At 38.6% G+C, this 25,834-nt stretch overlaps 2 protein-coding genes across 2 annotated transcripts; one reads left to right on the plus strand and one right to left on the minus strand.

Annotated features, from left to right (window-relative positions):
• Positions 1-1,413: 1,413 nt before the first annotated feature.
• On the minus strand, positions 1,414-6,814 carry si:ch211-221j21.3 (uncharacterized). Its single transcript, XM_060895548.1, has 4 exons — positions 6,479-6,814; positions 4,904-5,041; positions 3,513-3,563; positions 1,414-2,126 (listed from the first exon to the last, which is right to left on the minus strand). The coding sequence occupies exons 1-4, from the start codon at positions 6,551-6,553 to the stop codon at positions 2,094-2,096; spliced, it is 297 nt and encodes a 98-aa protein (XP_060751531.1). The 5' UTR covers positions 6,554-6,814; the 3' UTR covers positions 1,414-2,093.
• Positions 6,815-7,384: 570 nt separating this feature from the next.
• Positions 7,385-25,558, plus strand: glrx3 (glutaredoxin 3). Its single transcript, XM_060895561.1, has 11 exons — positions 7,385-7,517; positions 8,661-8,769; positions 10,174-10,248; positions 13,540-13,741; positions 17,932-18,104; positions 18,992-19,053; positions 20,887-20,944; positions 22,586-22,638; positions 22,770-22,809; positions 23,272-23,364; positions 25,308-25,558. Exons 1-11 carry the CDS (start codon positions 7,453-7,455, stop codon positions 25,356-25,358), a joined length of 981 nt encoding a protein of 326 aa, XP_060751544.1. The 5' UTR covers positions 7,385-7,452; the 3' UTR covers positions 25,359-25,558.
• Positions 25,559-25,834: the final 276 nt, after the last annotated feature.

Raw genomic sequence — 25,834 nt, forward strand, 5'->3', positions numbered from 1 at the left:
CCTGCTGATCTCCACAATAAAGCCATAATAGCCGTTCACCTCCCCGAGGAACAGACCAGCAGCCTGGCTCTCTTATAGAAGCTGCAGAAACAGGTCACTGCAAGCAAGCAACGGAGAGAAGAAAAATGTCTTTATGAAGCCAAAAAGCTGACATCAAAGTAAACAGATGTACACCTGTCATAAAGCCTCAGAGGGGATTGACATAGAGCCCCTCATTCATATCCAACATGTCAAATGGCAATTGCTGAGGTTGACCAGCTCCAGTTGCAGCTCTGCCTCCAACCTCTGCACAACATCTCATCACACTTGATCTCCAAATATGAGTTTTCCAAAGATGAGCTCCCCCACACACACACACACTCACCGGCTACTTTATTAGTGGCTAAGCTCTTTACACTTGTAGCATATTGCAGCAGGTTAGGGGCCTAAAGCCTTATTGTCCCACATTATTGAAAATCTAGGCTGTGAGAGCCAGTCCCTGGAGGTCAAGCTTTGTCTGAGTGCGCTCGCTCTCTCATTTCTCAGGCAACAAGAGGCAACACTGGGGGAGGACGGACAAGATTGAGCTGGTAATACACTTAAATCCATCTTGGTTGACTTACCACAAACTTCCAGCTATCCCCGCGGCTTCTCGTGAGCCGAAATAATTCCTTTATAACTTACAAGTGCAGAAACTATGACTTATGAATTCATTGCAACACAGGCAGCATTATAAGTCTGTGGAATGGGAGGGCTATTTTATGAGCGACTCATAAAACGTAGAGCAGCGCTAGACCGAGCTGGCTAAATTGGATGAAAGACGCTTATGTCAAATTGAGAAGCACATCTCCTCCGAGAATACGGATAAAAAGCTTTTCCTTTCATCAAGCCACAATAAAGTCAAATGTAAATTTTCTGTTTCCTTTTTGAAGACTAAATTATAGTTGATAAGATGTAAATTCAGTTTATCAGAAGAAATCATACAGCAACCAAACTGTAGAAAGGTTGCTTTGTGATGGATTCAGTTGAACATGCCAGCAATCTTTTTGATTATGGGTTCAGCTTGCTATAAGACCTGAGCAATGTGGTGATTAATTAAATGTGGATGGTCGTGTGTGGGTAGGTGACGGTTCTGAGGGTTGTGGCACCACCTGGTGTTTGTTGGGGAAAGCACATTTTTAGAATTTAAAAGAAAAAAAAAAATCTGTCCTTAAGAGCTTGATATAAAACCTTGCAAGTTATCCTCTAGGAACCTTTTGGAGAATCGAACTGATACCGTGGATGGAAATCTAACACCAAAACTATAAACAGCAAACTAAATGTTCATCAAATCAGCATTTACGTCAAGCGTTACACAACTACATAGTGTTAAAAATTGTCGCTAACAAAAAAAAAAAAAGAAAAATAACGAAACAAACAAAAATAAAAATCTGTTTTTTTTTCCCCGCTTTATGTTCACAATGAATTATTCAGACAACAGCATGGAAACAGAAAAAAATAAACAAAACTATACATTTTGTTATTAAATTCTACAAAGAACCAAAGCCTTTATAATAACAGAAAATATTTCAGTGCAATTTTTAACAACTGGCCAGATTTTACAATTTCTAGAATAGAAAAAAGTATGATTTTATGCATTATATCTAACCTAATGCAGTTAATAAAAACAAGAAGACTATTACGGATTTGATTAAAACATTCCCTTCTAAACTTTTGATTCTACACAATCCCTTAGACATAGAAATAACGTGAACTCATTTAGTCTACACTAAATACACAAATGACAAGAAATGCAGCTATAAATCATCATTAAATGCCCTGCATACTACACTGTAGTATCTAAATTAGCACTCGTATTGAATGTGATAACCTGAAATGACTAGTAAATTACCTGTGGCATGCCCTTCCATTAAATCAGTGCTGGTATATTAAATAGAAATAAAAACACACACAGGCTACATTAGAACGGAGAAGTCGAGTACTTGCGATGATAAATAAGGCACAAAACGTGTTGTGATATGAACTGGCCAAAGTGCAGGCTGCTCCTTGACTCCCAGAGATCCGTGCAGTCTGCTTCCTTATTCATCTTCTCCAGGACCTGTCTGACCTCATGATCAATACCTCTGCATGATATGATTTATATGGCCCTGGGAGAGAGACACAGAGCAAACATTGATGTGACACAGGTCACCTTTGTGCATGTTATGTTCATTAACCCTTTGCGATTGATATTCATATATGCTGACTTCGGCTAAGACGGATCAAAAGAGCACGGCGGCGAGATCAGACGCTAGGCGCTACGGCCTGCAGGTAAAGCGTATCAGATGTGCATTTCTTTATTGTCGTGAACTTGCATCGATTTTCCAAAAGTAAGAAATTCCCAAAGTCATCGGAATCCTGGCATTTACGCTGCCGGCAAATTCAAAATAATCTCAAAATAAAGCGATAGCTCCACTTTGACGAATAATCCGCTAATAATCCAACTAGTATACATCTGATCAAATCTATCTGAGGAAATGAGGTAAAACATTCTTTTCATATTTCATTAAATAGTATTCGTGTAAATGTTTATGCCTGACGTTTAATATCAGAATCTGTGTGAGTGTGTGTGTGTGTGTGTGTGTGTGTGTGTTTCGGTCATGATGCGCTCTTTTAAAATGCCAAGCAGGAAATTATAATTCATTGACCTAAATGAAGTTAACTTGCCATTCGAGATTCAGCAAGGATGCAGAACGTCTATACAGTAAATAAATAGTGGGAAAACTTGATAAAATACGCTGCATGGCCAAAAGTACGTGCGAACATGACCATTACATTCATATGAGCTTGCTGAACATCAGATGTTGTTTCCCTGGGAAGAGTTTGTGAAGCATGACTGTGGTGAATTTTCTATACGTTTACATTTTCATCTATGTCATTTTTCAGACACCATCATCCACTTGACATCTAGGGTAGTGTATTCCACCACCTAGGAACCAGAACACAGAAGCGTCTTTATGCATGCCTTCCTTTAACCTGAGAGATGGTGTGACCAGACAAGCCTGGTTTAAACCTGATGCAGGCAGCTACCAGGAGCTAGACGAGGGAGTGTAGGAATGAGGTGGTGTGGGAGAACTTCGATAGAAAGAAAACTTAATAAGATATGTCAAGCAAATTCAGCGACATGAGCATTAGTGAGGACAGGTACTGATGTTATATGAGAAGGCCTAGTGCACAGTCAGTGTTTCATATCATCCAAAAGGTGTTCAGTGGGGTTAATGTCAGGGCTTCGTTCAGGACACTCCAGTACTTCCACTCAAGCCTACACACTATATATTCAATGCGGCTCGCTGTAATGTAAAAATGTAATGCTACGACATACAAAGACATTCTGTAAGTGAAAGTGACGTGACATACGGCTAAGTATGGTGACCCATACTCAGAATTTGTTCACTTATCCCGGAACCGCAGCCTAACAATTACACAAGCGTATTACACAAGCATTACCTTACTTTTTTCTTGACAAATGAAAAACAAAAGGTTGTAAAGCTTACCGGTTCTCCAGCCATACACCTGGGACATGGCTGCTGAGTTGTGCCAAGAACCTACAGAAAGGTTCACATATACAAAGTTGAAAGTCAGTTTCACTGTGACCATATTACAACACTAGTAAATACACTAACTAACACAGATCTTAGATATAAAATCCTAACCCAGATTTCTTCTATGTTTATTTTTTGAGTGAAGAGGCAGTTTGCCTCTCGTTTTGTTCACTAGTTCCGGGTGACCTTGGAGCCAGCACGTTGTTATGGATGCTGCTAGAGTTTGGGAAAATACTTCTGAATGCTTGGCAATTGAATGTGGCACTTCTTGGCATTCCGGTCTGGTGTTACAGCCCCTCGGCAGACGACCAACCCTCCTTCTTTGTCATCCAGGACTGGGAGCAGAAACAGTGGTGTTTGGCATTTGTAAGGTTTAAGTGTGTTACAAGATCTATACCAACCATATTATTATACTTTTAGCGATTTTGTGCCTGATGACAAGCTTGTAAGTTTACACCATTTGATAGACACCCATATCCAGAAAGACTTACATTTTTTAATACAACTGAGCAATCAAGGGTTAAGGGCCTTTCTCAGGGGCCCAGCATTGGCAGCTTGTTGTACCTGGGAGTCAAACTTGCAACCTTTCAATCTTTAGTCTAACACCTTAACCACTAAGCAACCACAACCCCTGACAATCTGTTAATCACAATGTTTCCATGACAGGCTCAGCCTAGCTAGTTTTGCCATTAAATTATTTTCCAGCCTTGACATGAGCTCTGCCTCCACATGGATCAGAGTTTCATAAGCACAAGTTTCCTTATGTATTTTTGCAAACACAAATTTCGAGTCAGTTGGAGGGTATGTTGTGTTGGCATGTTTTTGGACGTCAAAGGAAACCAGATAACTATATATTTTAGATGGTTGTGGATGCTCATATTCATAATACAAAATTGACAAAGTCCTGTATAGGCCAAGATTACTATAATAATTACCAATAGCAGTTGGCTGGATAATATGATGATATCGAATCATACTGCTGTTGTGATAACTGATGTCACAAAACGATTTTCATTCTGCTTTTCAATGTTAATTTATTTTTGTAAGCATATTATAAATGTATCATCGAGCTACTTCCTTACAGTCTCTTTTTCTGTATTTGTTAGCATACATATACCATTATGTCATGGAAATGTTTTCAAATATTGTGTTATGGTAATCAGTCAAATAGAACAAAGATTAAATATTATGACCAATCCCCTTTAACTGTTGAGACAGTGCTTATCTCTATTGTAAGCCATTTTTATGGCTTTCCCCTTAGTACTTTGTACTAGTGACTCAGAGTTTCCCAAGGGCTTTCTAAACACTGTACAACAGCAAGCAGCTGAGGTCGACATTCTTACCATAGCAGTGATGCGGTGATTTGGACTGGCGCCGTTTTGATGGCCAACTTGTTGAGTGTCCCATGGGTCCATTTGACTGTCCATCATAACATCACATTTGACCTCGATGCATCTTACCAATTCGGTGCATGTTCTTTTCTTACATGTAATTAAGCGAAGGCAGACAATGAGACACCAAGTCAAAGCAACATCAACAAGTCAGAGACCTTCTGTAGGCCTACAGCAGCATACCACTCTCTGAGTTATAATTTATATCTGCTAATAATAGTACTCCACATTAGTTGAGAGTCATTCTAACAAGGGCAGAGAAGGGGAGTCCGAAATAAACGACCTGTTAGTTACAATGTCTCTGCAAGTTGTTTTTTATCTAATCAAAAGAAAAGCCTGTTGTAGGAATCTTAAGAAAATATTTAAATGCTTTTGAAGTCATTTCAATTGCATGGGTTTCATCGAAATTACAATAAACAAGAAACTTTCAGAGATGCAAAAGTTATAGTTGGAAGTAGTAATTCGAAAGTAATTAGTACTAAAGCAATAGAAACAGTTTAAACTCAAGGTGTTCCTGCCTTTAATAATTATGAGTTAAGAGACAATTTGGCTTCATATTAAGTACAATGCATTACATACATACATGTACATTACATTTACAGCATTTAGCAGACACCCTTATTCAGAGTGACTTATATTTTTATTTCAATTTATACAACTGAGCAATTGAGGTTTAAGGGCCTTGCTCTGGAGCCCGGCAGTGTCAGATTGGCGGACCTGGGATTCAAACTCATGACCTTCCAATCAGTAGTTTAACACCTTAACCACAACCCCTGACAATCTAATAATCACAATGTTTCCATGACAGGCCCATCCTAGCTAGTTTTGCCATTTAATTATTTTCCAGCCCTGACATGAGCTCTGCCTCCGTTTCCTTATGTATTTTTGCAAACACAAGTTTTCGAGTCAGTTGGAGGGTATGTTGTGTTGGCATGTTGTTGGATGCCAAAGGAAACCAGATAACTATATAATATATTTTAGACAGTTGTGAGTGCTCATAACACAAAATTGATGGCTGTAAGTCCTGTATAAGCCAAAATTACTATAATAATTACCAATAGCAGTTGGCTGGATAATATGATGATATCTAATCATACTGCTGTTGTGATAACTGATGTCATAAAAAGATTTTCATTCTGCTTTTCAATGTTAATTTATTTTTGTAAGCATACTATAAATAAAGGTATCATCAAGCTACTTTTGTAGGTATGTTGTTGGATGTCAAAGGAAACCAGATAACTATATAATAGTCAAACTTGATACTTGATCAGAGACCCAACCAGTGACAGCTTGGTGGACCTGGGATTCGAACCCATGACCTTCTGATCAGTAATTTCTCTCTCTCTCTCTCTCTCTCTCTCTCTCTCTCTCTATATATATATATATATATATATATATATATATATATATATATATATATATATATATATATATATATTTATTTATTTATTAGTTAACTAGATAGAGATACAGTTAATTTGTTATAAGCTGAACAACTGGTATCTCTATAAAACAGGGCATATTTACCGCCTGGCTTTCCCATTGGCTGTGTTCTTGATCCCGCTGTCTCTTATTCTGCTCTAGGGGATTTATATAATCCATGGAGATGATGATGATGATGATGATGAATCCACTTTCACTTTTTAACAACAAGAACTAATCACAGTCCATGCATTTACACATTTAAAGCCTGCACTGTGTCCCACATCCTAGAATAACTTTTCTTTACAAATAAGCACCCTGGATCCCTCAAAACAACCGAAAATGAACAGTTGTTGTAGATCCGACACACAGTAAACAATCAGTACGAAGCAACAAAGGTGGTGAAACGCTGTGAACTTCTTCCTTGTGTTCATTTTTTTCCTGCTGTTCCCACGTTTCATGACGCGCACAACACCAACCAATCAGGTGAGAGCTTGTGAAATAAAAGGCGGGAATAAATTCAAACGCTGTCTTTTTATTGGTGCAAGCAATGGATTAAAGTGCACCAGAAATAAAGGTTATAAATAAGTATTATATTATACAGGTACTATTGAAGTGAGAAATACAACTATTATTATTATTATTATTATTATTATTATTATTATTATTATTATTATTATTATTAGTATTATTATTATTGTAACAGTGTTGTTGTTCTTGCTCTTATTAAAGCTTATTAAAGGATGTTCAGCGAGCAGATATGGGTGTTGTTGTTGAGACATATTAATCAAAACATATTAATAAATACAAACCATTCAAAACAAAAAAAGCTGTAAAAGAAAAAAAATAGACTGTAAATGTGACAGGGTTACATTAATGTTCACATAAGAACGTGTTATAATCTTCAGAATATCGTGAATTTAACGCGATTAACAGCACACAACTCAATTATTTACTTTATTTGGCAGTCGTGAAATATTTAAGCGTTTAGTTTTAGTCAAATTTAAGTAAATCGATTAGTAATGCCTAGGACGCGAGTTCACGAGTGACTCGATAATCATCTACATTGGCTTGGAAACATGGCGAACTTCACGGAGGCGAAAACGCCGCAGCAGTTTAATGATGTGTTAAAAAAGGCTGGCAGGTCGGTTAAATGTCTCTCACGTATTGAGTTAAATATTTCTCATCGTAAGGAGATGTTTTTGAATAGCTTTGTCAGTTTTTAATGACCTTAAGACAGGATTATTTAGAAAGCTAACACGCTAAAGCCGTGCTAACATGCTAACTGTGGCTCTGTCCCAAATGCGTTAGGTGAAGTACACTAGATAAGTGCACTAGATAGGGCACAACTCACCGAGTCTTATATTTACTGTAGGGCACAATGTATTTAATACGGGTGGATTTGAAATCGAGCCTAAATTGGCTTTCGTTTTCTTATTAAATGATCCAATGATACAGCTGATGGTTTAGTATCTCATTAGGTGTTTATTTATATAAAATATACAGCATGTAACTAGTTAACTACAAGTAGAAGTGTAGAAGTGTTTTAATATTATGAAACTGTTAGGTTTCTAGATATTTTAGCTCTGATTACAAAATCCATCATGATCTGGTCTGATAGCAGCTGCCAGAATGCAGGTGGAGCTGCTCACACTGGTAGATCATTCATTTAAGTGTAACTTAAACCACATAAACCCCATCAATATAACAACATGTAGTCATTTTAATGTTAAATGTTCTTAAAATGTTCTGTGCTTTCTATTGCTGAACACATTAGGTCTGAGTTCATCTTGGTGCTTGGACCCATAAATATAATAATAAGATTTTTTTTTTAACCCTAAAAAAAAAGTCCTTGCCACTGATTCATGTCCCCAAACCCCAAGTTGAGAGCCAATGCATTATGGCACATTAAAAGTGTTTTAGAAGGTATTGTCGTTGATTACTATGACATGCTGCAGTCCCAGGTTCGAAATAATTTCCACACTGATCAGATAAATGCACGTAGGAATGAATCAATAAAACAACTATGAAAAGAAACAAGCTAAATTATGCAGAACAGAAATGTTCCCTACTAACGATAGAGAAAAACGATATTATCTTATGCTTGTTTTCAACTCCTCAGACAACACAAACCTAGTTTCAGATTATTTATTAGTCTTAGTCCGAGTTATTTTATCGGATATTTATTTTTGCAAAAATGCATGCAAGATCATTTTCACTCATTTTCTCTAAATATTACATTAACTACCTTCATTATTGCCTCATTGCCCCTCTCTCTCATTGCCAGGTCTCTCACAGTTGTTCATTTCCATGCACCATGGGCTCCCCAGTGCTCTCAGATGAACGATGTGATGGAGGAGTTAGCCAAGGAGCACAAACAGACCATGTTCATCAAGGTAAGTTTAGTGGTTTAACATGACTTTTAATTGTTTTAATTTTAGTAAAGAGCAGAGTCGAACTGAAATGTTTGTCAGTGGTTAAAGGCTTTAAATCACTTCTTTTTTTTAAAGCAGAATTACACTAATGACCATTGTGTCCAGCACTTACTGAGCTCCTAATCTTCTTTAAAACAATTTGAAGATTTGTTTTTCAAAGCTCAGAGTGTCTCAGACATTCTGAAGGTTTTTGCTGCAGCCGATCGTTTCTGCACTTTACCGTGACGTGCTACTTGTGATTTGAAAAAAGGGTGTAACTTCTTATAATTCATAACCTCCATTCAGGGAAAACTAACCACCTTGTTAGACTTGAAATTTCTGCTTGCGAACTTGGCATCTAAGATTTCTCTGCTCATGTACGATTTCCTCTTGGCTCAGGGTGTGACACCAGATCATGCCTGCTCACCACTTGCACACACACAAATTTGCACCATTTGTTTCTCAGTAATTACTTTTTAAAAATTAAACAAGTCCAACCACCAGCAAAACTTTCATACAAATCTCACAACCGACCGACTACTTAAAATTTTATATATATTATATATATAATCTCCAAACGTTAAGCCACTGCGATATTGGACAAATGAGAATCTCAAGCAGACACACGGACACAAGGAAAGCCTTAACAATGTTACATATATTAATGATTAACTGATGATTATTCTGTACTGTGTTGTTGTTAGTCATATTAGCATACATGCAATTTGCACTGGTTGATGCAGCCCTATGATCAACTGTGTCTTGAGACGTGATGAAAATGTTGTCGTCTAAGTTGATGTATGATTAGTGACACTTCACACAAGGGATCGACGTTTTAGGGGAAATGTTTGAATCTTTAAAGCGTTATTTAAGCAATCTTTGAACTACATACAAAGCACATGAAAAAAACATAAAGCCTTTATTCAGTCCATCTCAAAAAAGTCTTGATTATGCTGCAGCTTTTTCCAACATTTGTAATACAACTTGCAGTGTGCACTTTTGTTTTCTTTTTTAAAGAAAAAATGTAACATATCACAATGCTTGAGGATGTTTTCTGAATAAACAATATGTATCCTCAGTGGTTAAGGCTTTGGACTTTTGATTAAGAAGGAGTTCAAATCTCAGCACCACCAACCCACCATGTCATGACATAACGTGGGTCAGAGATTTATGGATTTCAGTAGGCGGTAGCTAAATATCACTGATTTAGTAGGTTATTAGTGGGTTATATTTCCTTCTCATACCCTTATTGTCTTCATCTCTCAATCTTCTTTTCCTTTCTGGAACCATATAACAGGAAACGTCTGAGTAGAATGTGTAAAAAGTGCAGTGGTGTGGAAGGAAAAGGAGAAATGTAACATATTCTTTTCACTTATTTCCTCCCAGCTGGAGGCCGAAGCAGTGCCCGACGTGTCCGAGAAGTACGAGATCACCTCAGTCCCTACTTTCCTCTTTTTCAAGGTATGATTTGATTTTTATAGAAGAACCGAATACTCTGTTTTAGAGTGTACCTGAACTATAGGTGATCACAAATCCTCGCCGTTAGGACGACAAACGAAGACGAACCTACAACATACAGCATAATTTTGCACCGCTGTAACATCTGAACATTTTTATCATCTTGTTTATATATTGTGCTCAGGATGAGGATTGAGTACGACATCCTTTTTAGTCAGAATCACAACTTCAGCTGTAAATCCTTTAGTGATTTTCTTCACACCGTCATTTAATATACTAACAATTTCTGTCTCTCTGAAAAGTTTCCACTGTCGTCATGATTGCTGTCATGGGCTGCATCTCAAATGGAAAACTCTCATCTTACATTTGAAAGGATTTTATTCTATTAATCTAGAAAATCTAGAAATATCCACAAGACTGGTACAGACATTTCGGTATTTTTGAACGCTCGAGTTTTTCAAATTTAAACACTAAACATAACCTGAAAATGGGTTAGTCTGAGTGCTCAGTAACAGTGTGGAATAGTACAGTGATGCCTCGAGATACGAGTGCTTTGACATACAAATTTTTTGAGATACGAGCTGTGATTCGACCAAATTTTTGACTTGAGATACGAGCAAATTTTTGAGATACAGCATCCGAGCCGCCGCCGCCGAAACAAAGATCTCCAACAACCACGTGTGCTCTGTTTTCCCCGCCTCAGCTTCCCGCGTCTCACTCGGTTAAAGCCACCTTTCCACTGCACACGACAAGCGACCGCCGATAAACAGGAAGTTATTCATTTCCTATGGAGAGTCACAAAGGCGCTGCGTGAGGTGCCGACCATCTGTGGATCCGTAATTTTCGGATCAGTTTTGAACTACACCGCATCTGATATGCCGACCGGACAGGTTTTTATTAAAATGACCGGCAGATGTTAGTGAGGAAAGAGTGGCAAAAAAGGCAAAAACAAGTGAAGAGAAAAGCGATGAAGAAAATTAAGCAAAATTAATGTAAAGAAAACAGAAAATGTAGCAATTAAGTTCAGTTAAGTTAAGAGAAATCAAGCATCGCGTTAGTTCTGGCAGGCCACGTCATCAAGCGTGCATCAGCTGTTAATCAGCTGTCCATAACGCGCACCAATCCGGTTACGACATCCATATTACCCGATCATTTAAATTCCCATTCATTGAGCCGCGATCTAAACTCCCGGCTCCAACCCCGACTCCACCATGCCGGAACCTGTGTTCGTTGTACCAGTTTATGTCATAAATCTCCACATATTTTTCTCTCTCCCTATCTCTCTCTCTCTCTAATTATTTAATTATTTAGTTATTCATTTATTATTTTCCTTTCCTATTTTTAACTCTATGCATGATTAATGGTTCTGTTATACGGGGGGTTTATTCTATTTTCTAGTTGCTGATCTCCGCTCTAAATGAAGTTTAGTTAAGTTCCATTTAAGTGTAAAGTAGCATTAACAGTGCGAGTAAGTGAACGAAAGTGAAAGTGTAATTCCTCCTAACTCCTGTTTACTCCTCCCTCAACACCTCCGTGCGCATCTTCCGTAAAGTAAAACCATTTTTTTTTAACATTCTTTTATTACTGTATGTTTTTATACAATATTTGTCATTTATAAATGACAGGTACTGAACATTTTTCATATTCAAAACACAAACAAAACAACTGGAGTGGAATTTTGCGAGCTGGAACGGATTAATGGGATTTCAATTCATTTAAATGGGGAAAATTGCTTTGAGATACGAGCAATTTGAGATACGAGGAAGGTCACGGAACAAATTAAACTCGTATCTCGAGGTATCACTGTACACAAGTATGCAGTTTGAAACACAACTCTAGAAGGTGACGAAGACTTTATATTTTCACATATACGTTACAGCACGGTGAAAATATTTCTTTGCTTATCCCAACTTTGGAGGTTGGGGTCAGAGCGGAGGGTCAGCCATGATATACAGCACAAGTGGTGCAGAGAGGGTTAAGGGCCTTGCTCAGGGGCCCAACAGTGGCAGCTTGGCAGTGCTGGGGCTTGAAACTCGATCTTGTGATCAACAACCCAGTCCCTTAAACAACAACCCACTTGAGCTACCACTGCCCTCTAGTTTGTTTAGCAAACAAGGAAGATGGACGGATAATTCGTTCTCCTTTTTTCCTCCTCTTGTTTTCCTTCTCCGTAGTGCTTAGTGCAGCATGTCAGGATAGTGACAAAGACTTAAACAGCACTATTATTATTACTATTATTTATTTAAACTATTAACTTAAATTTGTCTGATTGTTGTCTCCCAGTAACTTTACAAAAAAGATCTTTCTAATTGTACCTGCTATATAATTATCTAATACCTATTTGTAAAATAAATGAATACAATGATAGAGGGAATTCTTAGTGAGTTTCAAGGTTTGTGTTTCCTAAAAAAAGAAATGGATATAAATTCTGTAGCTTGTTTAGCTCTTATATTTATGGTCTGAAGCAAGCTTACTTTATTCATCTAAAGCTCTATATTCAGGATTTAAGCATTGAGTTCTAGCAAAGTGCACGAATGTACATGCTAATTCATCAGTATTCAGCCTTTATCTGCTCTCCATACCTCACGTGGTTCTGGAGGAACAGTGGTTGCTTATCTGTCCAGATGTGATGTAGGATATTCTCATTACTTACTTACTATTTGGTTCAAAATATTGTTAAGGTCAGTGAAGTGTTGATGTATTTGTGTTAAATACATTGATTTTTTTTCCCCATTTACTTTCTTTACCCTTTGTGAGAGACTGATGCCATCAGGAAAGTAAATGTAAAAATCATGCTCAAAGATCTAAAGAGCTTCACAGTGATGGAACAAATCATCTAGAAATAATCAGAGTTTCCGCCAAACACCTCTCACTGCCCAGTTGATCGCTGGCACAAGGAGAATGAGCTCTCTCTCTCTCTCTCTCTCTATCTTTCTCTCTGTCTCTGTCTCTCTCTCTGTCTCTCTCTCGCTCTCTCTCTCTCTCTCTCTCTCTCTCTCTCTCTCTCTCTCTCTCTCTCTCTGTCTCTGTCTCTCTTTCTCTCTGTCTCTCTCTCGCTCTCTTGCTCTCTCTCTCTCTCTCTCTTGCGCTCTCTCTCTCTCTCTCTCTCTCTCTCTCTCTCTCTCTCTCTCTTTCCTTCTCTCCATCTTTCTCTATCTGTTTTACTCAGTTTTTCTTTTTCTTTATTTTTTTCTCCAAACTAACAGGCTAGCACTGTGAAAAATTAATGATGTGTTCACCCCCATGTGTGGTGTGTTACCGTTTGTTTATTTATTCATTTTGGGTGGGCCTCAGGGTGGCGAGAAGATTGACAGGCTGGACGGTGCACATGCCCCTGAGCTGACCAGTAAGGTGCTGCGGCTGGCGTCCAGTGGGGGCGGGCCTGCAGGGCCAGGGGAAGCCCCTAAGGAGGAGCTTAACGAGAGACTCAAGAAACTAATCAACGCTGCACCCTGTATGCTCTTCATGAAGGGAACTCCCCAGGAACCTCGCTGTGGTAAAGACACACACGCACGCACGCACGCACGCACACACACACACACACACACACACACACACACACACACACTAGTGTACAGAGTGTAAAGGAAAATGACCGGTTAAAAAAAACTGTGTGTGTGTGTGTGTATATAACAGAGAGCCTTCAGATTTGTCTGCTTAAATCAGGGCCAAATAAATACACTTTTAAGATTAAGATGAAAAAAAAGAGTTTTTATAATAAGAGGATTTTTATTATAATAATAATAATAATAATAATAATAATAATAATAATAATAATAATTAGAATCTCAGTTATTTTCAGATGTAATAATTATGTTGTTGACTGTTATCAATGACTATTTATAGTTATATATTTAAAATATAATATCTATAATAATAATATAAAAACATCCTTTTATGGGTCTAGCTGTTGTAGCCCGACCGTCTTCTCTTATGTGGTCAAAGACAATTATAAAGATAATACCATTAACACCATTAAATATATGAACAATATACACAAAGAAAATACTTCATCCCTATTCCTGACCATCCGCTCTACAGCTATGGTGCTCCACAGAACAATTTCACTTCTATTCCTAATCTGATAGCTTTGAAGGAAAATCACTGTCAGGTAGAACGGCAGTAAGATTTTGAACACAATATTAACGAAGCCGTTTTTTTCTCTAGATAATCTGAGCGCTCAAATGGGCATGACAAGGGTCAAGGGTTTGATCTTGTGTCAATAGCCATATAAAGTCTGTTAATTCTATGTTAATCTCAGACATTCATCAATAAGGTATCTGAATACTATAGGAGGAGTATTTACTGTAGAAAGCAAACTAGCATTATATGAGGACTTTTCACAGTGGGATTACTGGTTATGAGTTTCTGGATAATGTTTGGGGATTTGAGTTTTCAGGGAGGTTTAACGCTCGTAAGCAGTTATGTCATTGACTTGATCTTTTTGTTGACCACTTTTGATGAAAACGTCCCTGATGGATGACATGCTTCCAAGCTTAAAATTGCCTACTTGCTTTTTTTTTTTTTCCTTTTATGCTATCGGAAAGATCTTACTGTAAGCATTTTGTAAGTAGTGTGTGAAGGATGTGTCCACCATCCAGTGTGAGACTCCAGATCTGAACACACTAACAACACCGAATATCTCTGCTACTTTGTGCGTTAAGGCTGCAACAACATATGCTATTTTTTTTAATTTCATCATCATATGATATTGATATCATACAATATTAGTATATAGTATAATACATTGGCCTCCTGGTGGTCCAGCAGCAGGATCCTGTGTGGGTTCAATTCCCATTCAGGGAGCTAACGCAACCACTGTGGAGTTTATCTCTCAGTGCCAGTCCTGAGCCTGGATATAATGGGAGGGTCGCGTCAGGAAGGGCATCCGGCGTAAAACCTGGGCCAAATCTAATATGCGGACCAGATGATCCGCTGTGGGGGCAGAAGAAGGAGGCGAAAAAAAAATAGATATATAATACATTTCCTTGTGCTAGTAACTGGCATGTGTTAGTAAGCCCACTCTGGTGTACAATAAAGTAACAAATACAGTTAATCCCTAAACTCAGTAGCTTTCATAAGCACAACATTTCTTGAATTTCTTGGTAATGTCCAATGTTTTTCTTTTTTTTTTTTGTTATTTTTTATTTTTTATTTTTTTTTGCTATTTTTCATAAGTATTCATTTATTCTTTCTGTGGAGTAAGAATAACTAGTAACTAGTCAGATCTTTCCACACATTTTGTTGTTTGTAAATCAGACCTGGATATGTGTAAGACTCGCTCTCGGCGATTAAGAGCAATAGTCACACTTGCACAAGAACTGTAAAAAAAAAAAACATCGAGTGTCATGTGAAATAAAATATAATAGTGTTGTAGTTTAAAGAAGCCTCGTTAACTCTTCTGTGTTAGTTTTTAAGGAGATATTTTGAGAATAATTTATTTTGGAAATTAAAAAATAATAATTTTCGTATTTGTTATATTTTTCAGAAATACATTCATCTAATAGAATGAACGAAATAAACATGATTAATTTATAAAATATAAATCAATTATTATTTCTTTCATCCCCGCAAAGGATTGCAGAAGAGATTTTATCCTTGTGATACAGTATAATGTACATGTATGAGTGTGTGTATGGTTATATACAAGGTTCAAAGTTTTAACATAAGTCTAGTTAGTTTTTTATATATATATATATATATATATAAATCTAACTCTCATATCAAATAAAATTCAAAAATACATATTTCATAATGGACTGAGGCACTTTTGAAGAATTATCATGTGAGACACGGAAACAGTCGAGCGCAGAAAGTACAGGTCCGCTTTACTCGTTGTCTTTCGGAGACAATCTGAGAACCATTTAGCTCGTTGGCACCGAAGCAGTGGTTTTATTCAGCAGCCTCACCCTTTCATCTGCTGCCAGTTCCTCCAGCTCCGCTTTATATGAAAAGCATCTGCTGCATTTATTTGTGTGTGACATCCAAAGCGGAACCTGTTGCTCAGCACGGCCGTGTTATTTAAAGCTGTTCCAGGTGTCAGTAGGTGGGTCAGAGTCAGAGGAATTTATAATGCTGTTCGTGATTGAAGTTCTCTCTCGTTTGGCTGTCATCCAAAAGCTTGAAGGTTTTATAGCGGAGTGTGACGCCTTTTGAGACCGCGCTGTAGTGTTTTAAACTCAAGTATGCTTTGCGAGCTTGTTTATCGTATACACAGAGAGAGATAACCGTCAAAGAGCTCAGCAAACGCACTTGAAAAATGGCTTCCCACTTTGAATTATAAGGTTACCTGCTTCTGTGTTGGACTCGTCTTTATAAATACTCCCTCCTTGTGTTTGCATACTAACATGGCTGCGCTTGTAGGCAGAAGAGAGACTTTATTGTTGCTGTGTTCCCCGAGCTGAGTCGGGCCTAGCGAGCGTTTCTCTTTCCCTACAGGGATGAACGAGAGTGGGGAAAGGACCTGGGCAATCAATCCAGCGTGTCTGCTCGAGCTAGCCTAGAGCCACAGAAGGCAGCTGGACCGCGTGTTTGCCTGCTCTAATAGAAACAATTAATATAGTGCCAACTGCATGAGCGTTAGTGAGCCGCCTGCAGCTGGTTTATAATGAATTCCCACGTGAGCGCGGAGAAAACCGAATAGGTATTTCACTGCAGGGCTTTACATGGACCTCGCACATCACCTTACATACACGACTCTCTCATGTTTTCCTTCCTTTTATTCTTTCTGCCTTTTTTCTGTATTTTTTCCATCTCCATTCCGAACGCTTCTTTCATTCTTAGCTCTTTTTGTTTATCCCCTTCATCTCCGTGCCATAGCCGTAATTTTTCACTTTTATTTATAATTTTTAAACCAGTAATAATTTCTCTTCATTCAGAACGCGTTCCCTTTTGTGATCTCGAGACGTTAATAACGTAGCCGTGTTCGTTTCCTTTGACATCAGCTCCGTCTTTGAAACGGCACAATTTCTTTCATTGCTCGTCTCATCACAGTGCCTCGTCGCACTCCTGAGCTTGCCAGGATGCCAGCCAGTGCCACGTCGCTGCTCTGAGGGGTTGTCAGATTCATCCCGGAGCAGATCACAATAAGCAGAAAGCTGTGTCAGACTCGTCAAAGTAACCAAGGACAGGATCGTCACGCTGTGTGTGTCTTCCTTTTAAAATCATCTAGCTCATTGGGGCTCTGTGATTTGAGCTCTGTTTAACTGCCACTGCAGCAATTAAGCCAGCAAATTTTTTTTTTTTTAGTTTAACTACATTTGGAAAAAGCACAAACTTGGCATGAGTTTGTCCACAGTTTAGATTATTTCTATGACAACTGATGAAAAACATGCATACTTTGCAGTAATACAGCTACTTAAACAGGATTAACTTACAGAGAATGTCAAGAGTCCATGTTCTAGATCAATGCTTTTATTTTAATTCACTACTTTGATCAAGAATTCAGTCACACCGGTTCTAGATAAACATGCTGGCTGAAAACATAACATGTACCCGTGTAATGTATTAAACCTAGGCATCATTGCAGATTTTGTGATATTTAGTCAGATCTGCCAGTATGTTCATACATCATATGTTGTAACTTAAGGTAACTTTTAGTTTCACAAGCAAATGCGTTAATGCCTTAAATTGTATTAGGTGTTACATTTTTTTTTTTATTTTATTTTATTGTTGTATTTCTTGCAGGCTTCAGCAGACAGATTGTGCAGATATTAAAGGACCACAGCATCCAGTACAGCAGCTTTGATATCTTGTCTGATGAGGAGGTCCGGCAGGGGCTGAAGACGTACTCCAACTGGCCCACTTATCCTCAGGTGTATGTTAGCGGAGAGCTGATCGGAGGGCTCGACATCATCAAGGTGAGACTGGCTGGCTAGTGAGAATTCAAGCTGCGTTTTTCCATCAAGAATTTTCGATTAGTCAGTCGTCTATAAGAATATGCTTAAGGGTAATGGACAGCAAACTCTCTGTGTTGTAACTCCAGAATGCATCTGAACTCGATGATATGTCAGTAATCTGTTGTTGTTTCATTGCATGTCGAAAGACAACATTTAAGAACAAAGAAGCATCACCATCATTACACTAAGACGTCAGCAGTGACAGAGCTGCTATACAGTTGAAAGAGAGTGCACCCTGAAAATAGATCCACATTAAATAAGTCTATATTTACAGTGTAACTAGGTATATAACTGATATATACAATAACTATTTACATTTAAATCAATAATTTGATAAACAATTAACAAGAAGACAATAGACCGTAGACAACAGACAATAATTAAGTTTTTATTTTTGACTGATTTCTGCAGCCCTCAGTTTGTTCCCCTCACTTCAGGCTTCTTCTGTTGTAATGACCCTGTTTAAAAGAGAACAGTAGAATAGCTACACAGCTGTTTTACTCAGGTTTTCTCTGATATTTACTTTCAGTCCAGATTCATTTTCTCAAAACCTTTCTATAACTCTTTCTTTTTAAAAGTCACTTAACTCTGTAGGGTGCCACTAAGGTGTGTGTGTGCGTGCGTGTGTGTGCGTGCATATGTGCATGAGAGTGTGTGCACGTGAGTTTGTGCAAGAATGTGTGCGTGCATGAGAGTGAGTGAGTGAGTGTGTGTGTGTGTGTGTGTGTGTGTGTGTATGTGTGTGTGTATGTGTGTGTGTATGTGTGTGTGTGTGTGTGTGTGTGTGTGTGTGTGTGTGTGTGTGTGTGTGTGTGTCAGTTTAAAATTTAATTATGTGTCTAATGTAGGAAAGTGCTGAATCAGGCGAGCTTGAAAATACCTTTCCTAAAACTGTCTCACTGGAACAGAGGTAAGGCAAAAACACACACACACACACACACACACACACACACACGTATACGTATATGAGTATATACAGTACATATACATATAGTATCCGACAGAAGTGAGTACACCCCTCATATATTCCTCAAATATTTTATTATATCTTTCCATGTGACACTGAAGACATGACACTGTGCTACAATATAAAGTAGTGAGTGTTCAGCTTATATAACAGTGTACATTTGCTGTCCCCTCAAAATAACTCAACACACAGCCATTAAAGTCTAAACCGCTGGCCACAAAAGTGAGTACACCTCTTAGTGAAAATGTCCAAATTGGGCCCAATGAGCCATTTCCTCTCCCCGGTGTCATGTGACTCGTTAGTGTTACAAGGTCTTAGGTGTGAATGGGGAGCAGGGGTGTTAAATCTGGTGTTATTGCTCTCTCTCACTCTCTCACACTGGTCACTGGAATTTCAACATGGCACCTCATGGCAAAGAACTCTCTGAGAATCTGAAAAAAGAATTGTTGCTCTACATAAAGATGGCGTAGACTATAAGAAGATTGCTAAGACCCTGAAACTGAACTACAGCACAGGTGGCCAAGACCATACAGGGGTTTAACACGACAGGTTCCACTCAGAACAAGCCTCGCCATGGTCCACCAAAAAGGTTGAGTGCACGTCTTCAACGTCATATGCAGAGGTTCATTCATTCATTCATCTTCTACCGCTTATCCGAACTACCTCGGGTCATGGGGAGCCTGTGCCTATCTCAGGCGTCATCGGGCATCAAGGCAGGATACACCCTGGATGGAGTATATGCAGAGGTTGTGTTTGGGAAATAGACCTATACATGCTGCCAGCATTGCTGCAGAGGTTGAAGGGGTGGGAGGTCAGACTATCAGTGCTCAGACCACACGCCACACACTGCATCCAATTGGTCTGCATGGCTGTCGTCCCAGAAGGAAGCGTCTTCTAAAGATGATATAGAAGAAAGCCTGCAAACAGTTTGCTGAAGAGATGAGACCAAGATAAACTTTGGTTCAAAATTTGGTTCAGATGGTTTCAATCATGTGTGGTGCAACCAGGTGAGGAGTACAAAGACAAGTGTGTCTTGCCTACAGTCAAGCATGGTGGTGGGAGTGTCATGGTCTGGAGCTGCATGAGTGCTGCCAGCACTGGGGAGCTACAGTTCACTGAGGGAACCATGAATGCCAACATGTACTGTGACATTCTAACATGATAACGACCCCAAACACGCCTCCAAGATCACCACCGTCTTACTAAAGAAGCTGAGGGTAAAGGTGATGGACCGGCCAAGCATGTCTCCAGACCTAAACCCTATTGAACATCTGTGGGCCATCCTCAGACGGAAGGTGGTGGAGCGCAAGGTCTCTAACATCTACAGTACCAGCTCCGTGATGTCGACATGGAGGAGTGGAAGAGGCCTCCAGTGGCAACCTGTGACACTCTGGTGAACTCCATGTCCAAGAGGGTTAAGGCAGTGCTGGAAATCAATGGTGACCACACAAAATATTGACACTTTGGGCCCAATTTGGACATTTTCACTAAGAGGTGTACTCACTTTTGTGGCCAGAGGTTTAGACATTAATGCCTGTGTGTTGAGTTATTTTGAGGGGACAGCAAATGTACACTGTTATACAAGCTGAACACTCACTACTTTATATTGTAGTGTCAAAGTGTCATGTCTTCAGTGTCACATGAAAAGATATAATAAAATATTTACAAATATGTGAAGGGTGTACTCACTTCTATGAGATATTGTATGTATGTATGTATGTATATATACACACAACTCGTGTGACTGCATATTGAAAGATTTTCATTTTTCTACAGGTTGAAGTCTCTCATCAACAAAAGTCCCATCATGCTCTTTATGAAAGGAAACAAAGAGGTGAGGAACATCAAACCTGCTTATGTCCAGTCACATTTTCAGCTGATAAACAACTAAGTACACTTCACATGCCATATTATTATTTATTAATATCGACTGCATTTGAAGAACTAGAGGAAAAGGGAAACGTAATGCATTAGTCCGTCTATCAGAAGAGTCAACTCAGTTAAGCTCAGTTTTATTTGTGTAGCTCTTTTAACTGTGGACATTGTCAGAAACCCGAAATATAGAATTTTTAAATTTACAATTTTATCCTAAATAAACACGCCAAAGGAAAATCTCCCTGAGACGATATGATGGAGGAACCATAAGAAGGACTCAAAAAATATAATCAGATGGAACGCTTGTTTAAGACAAATCTCAGATTTAAGTCTTCCCGGTCGTATATCCAGGAATTGTACTGTAAATTTGATAGAATTTTAGTAATGCTGAAACGCAATTCATCGGAACAATAGCTAGCAAGTAAAGAAGGAATTATGCTAATCATTTATGCACTGTTTTTCTGACAGTTGACAGGCCTGGAAGAATTATTGGCACCCCTGAGGAATATTTTAAATGAGTGAAAATAAATTGTCGTTATATTTCATGTGCTCAGATTGCAAACAAGCAGAAGCACCCACTGTAAAAAATCTGGTGGTGGATCAGTAATGCTTTGGGGCTGTTTTGTGGCAGGTGGATCAGGGGCTTTTGTGAAGATTGATGACGTTGTGAATTCTGCAAAGTAGCACAATATTTCAGCCCCAGATCTGGTTGCCTGTGCCAGGAGGTACAGGTTTGGCTAGAAGGCTTTCAACAAAACAATAAGCCAAACAGATTTCCAAATCAACACAAAAAAAAAAAGATACATAAAATCAGTGTGTGACGGCCTCAGGCTTGAGATACGAAACAGACAGTACTGTTCTGGGACCATACCAGCTCTGAAACCACCTTTAGCACCATGTCATACCCCCAAAAAATGGACATCACCAAGATCAAATGCAGTGGCCTTAGACTCTCCTTTCTCTTTCTAAGTATGTATCACTTACTCCTGAATATGGCTTAACGAGAAGACTGTAAAGAAGACATTAACATACATTTATGGAGGTTGTCTAAAAAAAACAGGGCAGTTCAGGAAATCGATGTCTGAGCTCTGGAATTCTCCATCTCTAATAGGGGAGGGAAAAAAATATCTCCAAGACCATTCACCTCCCACTTCATATCATTATTGATTTCTGCTGCTCCCACATGAAAGCCGTTCTTTCTAGGAGTTTTAAACTGGCCCTTCTAAGACCCTGGCTTTCTCTCTCGGACTGTTCTGTCTCTCGACATCGTCTCACACTTTCCCTCTTTTTCTTCTTGTTGAGTATCAGCCTTCTCCAGTGGTGGAATCCGTGAAATCCTAAAACTATATTTTATAGGCTATGCATTTAAAAGTTGCTAAATGAAAGAAAGTGTGGAGCCTGTAATCCGAAGAGTTGAAAAATTCCATATCGTAGAGAATGTTTTTTTAATAATAGATTGTGCAGTGCAGTGGCTCTTCAGGGAGAACCTGCAGATTAAATGTCTGTTTCCTAAAATTGCTCTTCTCTCTGCAGTCGGCCTTCTTTTACATTTTTACACGTGTTTGTGTTCCTTTCCTATTGTGTGTTCATGAACATTTAGGGAGCCAAATGTGGATTCAGCCGTCAGATACTTGAAATAATGACCAGTGTCGGGTAAGAGCTTTTACAGCTTTTATGTATAGACGTGTTAAAAGATGCTCAGTGTATGTAATTGAGTTTGCTGTGTAAAATGCCATCATCGTGAGTGAGAATTCATTCTTGTTTGTTTCTGCATCTGTTTACAGGGTTGAATATGACACCTTTGATATTCTCCAAGATGAAGAGGTAGAGCAAAATAGTTTTGTCCTCTAGCTGTAATGTTTCTTGATTACTTTACATGCATCCTGCTGCTTTTGACTTGAAGATACTGGAATTGCTATAATGCTTTTTGGGCAACGAAGAGTGGTGGAAAATACATATGGATGCTTTAATGTTCATCTTTTGTTAGCAACAAGCTAGCCAGTGAACTGATGAGTGATGTGTACAAACAGTGTGCTACATAGTCAGTGTTATGTCAAAATCCCAAAGCATCTAAAGCCAAGTGGTGCTACTTTGTTTACTGTTGACATGGAAGTCCAAGTTGACGGGGTTCAACCATTTTTTTTTTTTTTTGTTAATGCTGCATCACAACTGGTTTAGATGAGAAAGCTATCAGTTTGAAGATGGTATTTAAATTCAGGCAGTCGAGGATTCACACAATATAATATTATTGAACTATAACTTGTTGTTGTTGTTGTGTCCCTGCAGGTTAGACAGGGTCTAAAGACGTATTCTAACTGGCCCACGTACCCACAGCTCTACGTAAAAGGAGAACTCATTGGAGGCCTGGATATCATCAAGGTGACTAACTACATGACAGATGTACTTTAAAATGTTCTTTAAAAGGCTCATTTACTAATGTAATTAGTCTTTTCTTATATACTTTGTGTAATTGTTTAAGAGCAAAATTATTTAAATTAAATCATCAACAGGACTAAACTCAAAATTACGCTGAAAATCAAAGTAAAAAAAAAATTCAATTACATGCTGTTCTGACTTGCATGAATTTCATCACAGCAACTCATATCGTACATCAGTAGTGTGTATGTCCTCCATATGCCTGTATGCACTCATGACAAGGTCTGGACATGCTCCTGATGAGATGATGGATGGTGTCCTGGGGGATCTTTTCCCAGACCTGGATCCAGGGCATTAGTAAGCTCCTGGACAGTGTGTGGTGCCACTTGGCAGATTCATACATAACATCCCAGATGTTCACAGTTGGATTCTGGGAAATGTGAGGGCCAGTCAGTGGCATCAATGTCTTCGTCGACCAGAAATCACCAACACACACTGGCCAATTGAGGCCGGATCTGTTTCTGACACTGGTCAGAAATATGCACACCAGTCTCCTACTGGAGGTCATTTTGTAGGGCTCTGGAACTGCCACGTCTGGTCCTCTGGAGCAGATATAGGTCCTGCTGTTGGGTTGTTGCCCTTCTACGGCCCTGTCCAGCTCTGCTCATGTAACAGCCTGTCTCTTGAAACACACCAAACCTACGTAATGTCACAGTATGTGAGCACGAATGCAGAATAATGATACTAATAAATAGTAGCTATGTAAAGTGTCTGAGCAGTCCTCTATAGACACACAAATAGTTTAAATAGCAGATTAAGCAGCAGCGCAAAGCAGCATTTAAAAACGATAACAAAAAAATGTACAATTAAATTAGATGTTATAATTATATAGTAGCGATAGTGACCATTAGCTTTATTTTATAGAATGTATAATTCATTTTAAATCCTGTTTGATCAGCAGTGCATAACACACAAGTAAAGCACTGGTTTCTGGTCATGAGGTCAGGGGTTCAGGCCCTGACAAGTTGACACTACTCGGCCCTCGAGCAAGGCATTTAACCCTCTCTCTCGTCCAGTAGAGCCGTATCATGGCTGACCCTGTGCTCTGACCCTGGGCTCTTTATTAAGGCTAGATTTACAGCACAAACAGTGTCACTTTGCTGTAATGTACAGTATGTGTCAAATAAAGGTTGCTTCTGCTTGTCCCTCTGGTAGCAAATCTGTTTGCACTGTAACTGTTTGTCCACTAGAGGGCATAGAAATCCCACACATAAAAATAAATTAAAGTTTTAAAGCAGACAGTGTAGGATTTGAGCATATATAACTATAAAGATTGGCCAAATTTGTGTGAGCATGTAGTGGTGCCTGATTAATGTTCTAGCACTGAGCCAAATACCATCTGAAGAAAGTTTGACCACAGAGCAGTCTTTGTATAGCTTATGTCCAATTTCTTTCGTAACAGACAAGATATATTGGATCTATGCCTTCTCATGATGAATTTTTTTTTTTAATGGTTGATTGATGCACAGCATGGCCCAAGTTACCATAAGCTACATAAGCTGTTTTCTCTCCTTTATTATTATTATTTTTATACAAATTGATTTTCATATATTAAATATTTATATATTACATGTTTTTGTGTGCTCATATTTTATTTTTCAAATGTCAGTACACACTTGTGGCTTGGGAGCTTAGCAGTACATAAGCACTGACTCAGACATCGTGCGAGATTTCACTAAAGACGGACGTTTGTAAAATCATACAGTGTGTTTCTGTCCGTATTTATAGTTGTAACACACATTGTAAACACAGCCATGACGAAGAAATAACTTGTAGTCAAACCAACCATAAAGCCGACCTTCTAAGTGAACCGGTTGTAATTCCATCAACATGAACGGGAACTGGAAAACGTTTTATTAAATCTGATCCGTAATGTGTTTCACCAGGAGCTGAAAGAGAACGGTGAGCTGGAGTCGGTGCTGCGAGGGGAGAATTAGAAGAAGATGGGAGCAAGTTACACTGAAGTCTTCACTACTGTCTATAGAGACTGTTCTAAAGGTCACAGGAGGCAGAACAGCAATATTCCAACCAAATTATGTCTTTTAGGAGATCATTGATCCACCATGGCTATATTAATGTCCAAAGCCTGTTGGCAAAATATCTCACAAATTCCAGTAAAGCTGTCATCTCAATTAAATGCAGGTTTTAATGTCTTCATTTGAATCATAAATCTCCATTTTTTTAATTTTTTTAATTTATTTCTGAAATGAGGCTTGAGGTGTCTTTTTATCCCGTAATATGTGTTTACTGCTTTATAAAAAGGGTCTGTGGGTGTGTTTGGAATAACAAAAACCTTCATATGTCCCTCAGTATTCATGCAGCGAACACAGCAAGCTAGTCTGATGAAACACGACTGCACCTTTCACACCTGTTAAGATTGCAGTCAGCTTCAGCTCCTATTATGAATAAACAA

The sequence above is a fragment of the Tachysurus vachellii genome, chromosome 2 (genome assembly GCF_030014155.1).
Source record: "Tachysurus vachellii isolate PV-2020 chromosome 2, HZAU_Pvac_v1, whole genome shotgun sequence".
NCBI lineage: Eukaryota > Metazoa > Chordata > Actinopteri > Siluriformes > Bagridae > Tachysurus > Tachysurus vachellii.

What these genes read in the sequence shown, in the direction of transcription:
- glrx3 (XM_060895561.1), top strand. Translation starts at nt 7,453, where the DNA reads ATGGCGAACTTCACGGAGGCGAAAACGCCGCAGCAGTTTAATGATGTG. An exon ending in ACTGTCTCACTGGAACAGAG is followed by an intron (nt 19,054 to 20,886) that starts GTAAGGCAAAAA and finishes ATTTTTCTACAG; the next exon opens with GTTGAAGTCTCTCATCAACA. An exon ending in TTATGAAAGGAAACAAAGAG is followed by an intron (nt 20,945 to 22,585) that starts GTGAGGAACATC and finishes ATGAACATTTAG; the next exon opens with GGAGCCAAATGTGGATTCAG.
- si:ch211-221j21.3 (XM_060895548.1), bottom strand. Translation starts at nt 6,553, where the DNA reads ATGGATTATATAAATCCCCTAGAGCAGAATAAGAGACAGCGGGATCAA. An exon ending in GCCAATGGGAAAGCCAGGCG is followed by an intron (nt 5,042 to 6,478) that starts GTAAATATGCCC and finishes ATTACATGTAAG; the next exon opens with AAAAGAACATGCACCGAATT. An exon ending in GGTGTATGGCTGGAGAACCG is followed by an intron (nt 2,127 to 3,512) that starts GTAAGCTTTACA and finishes TCTCTCTCCCAG; the next exon opens with GGCCATATAAATCATATCAT.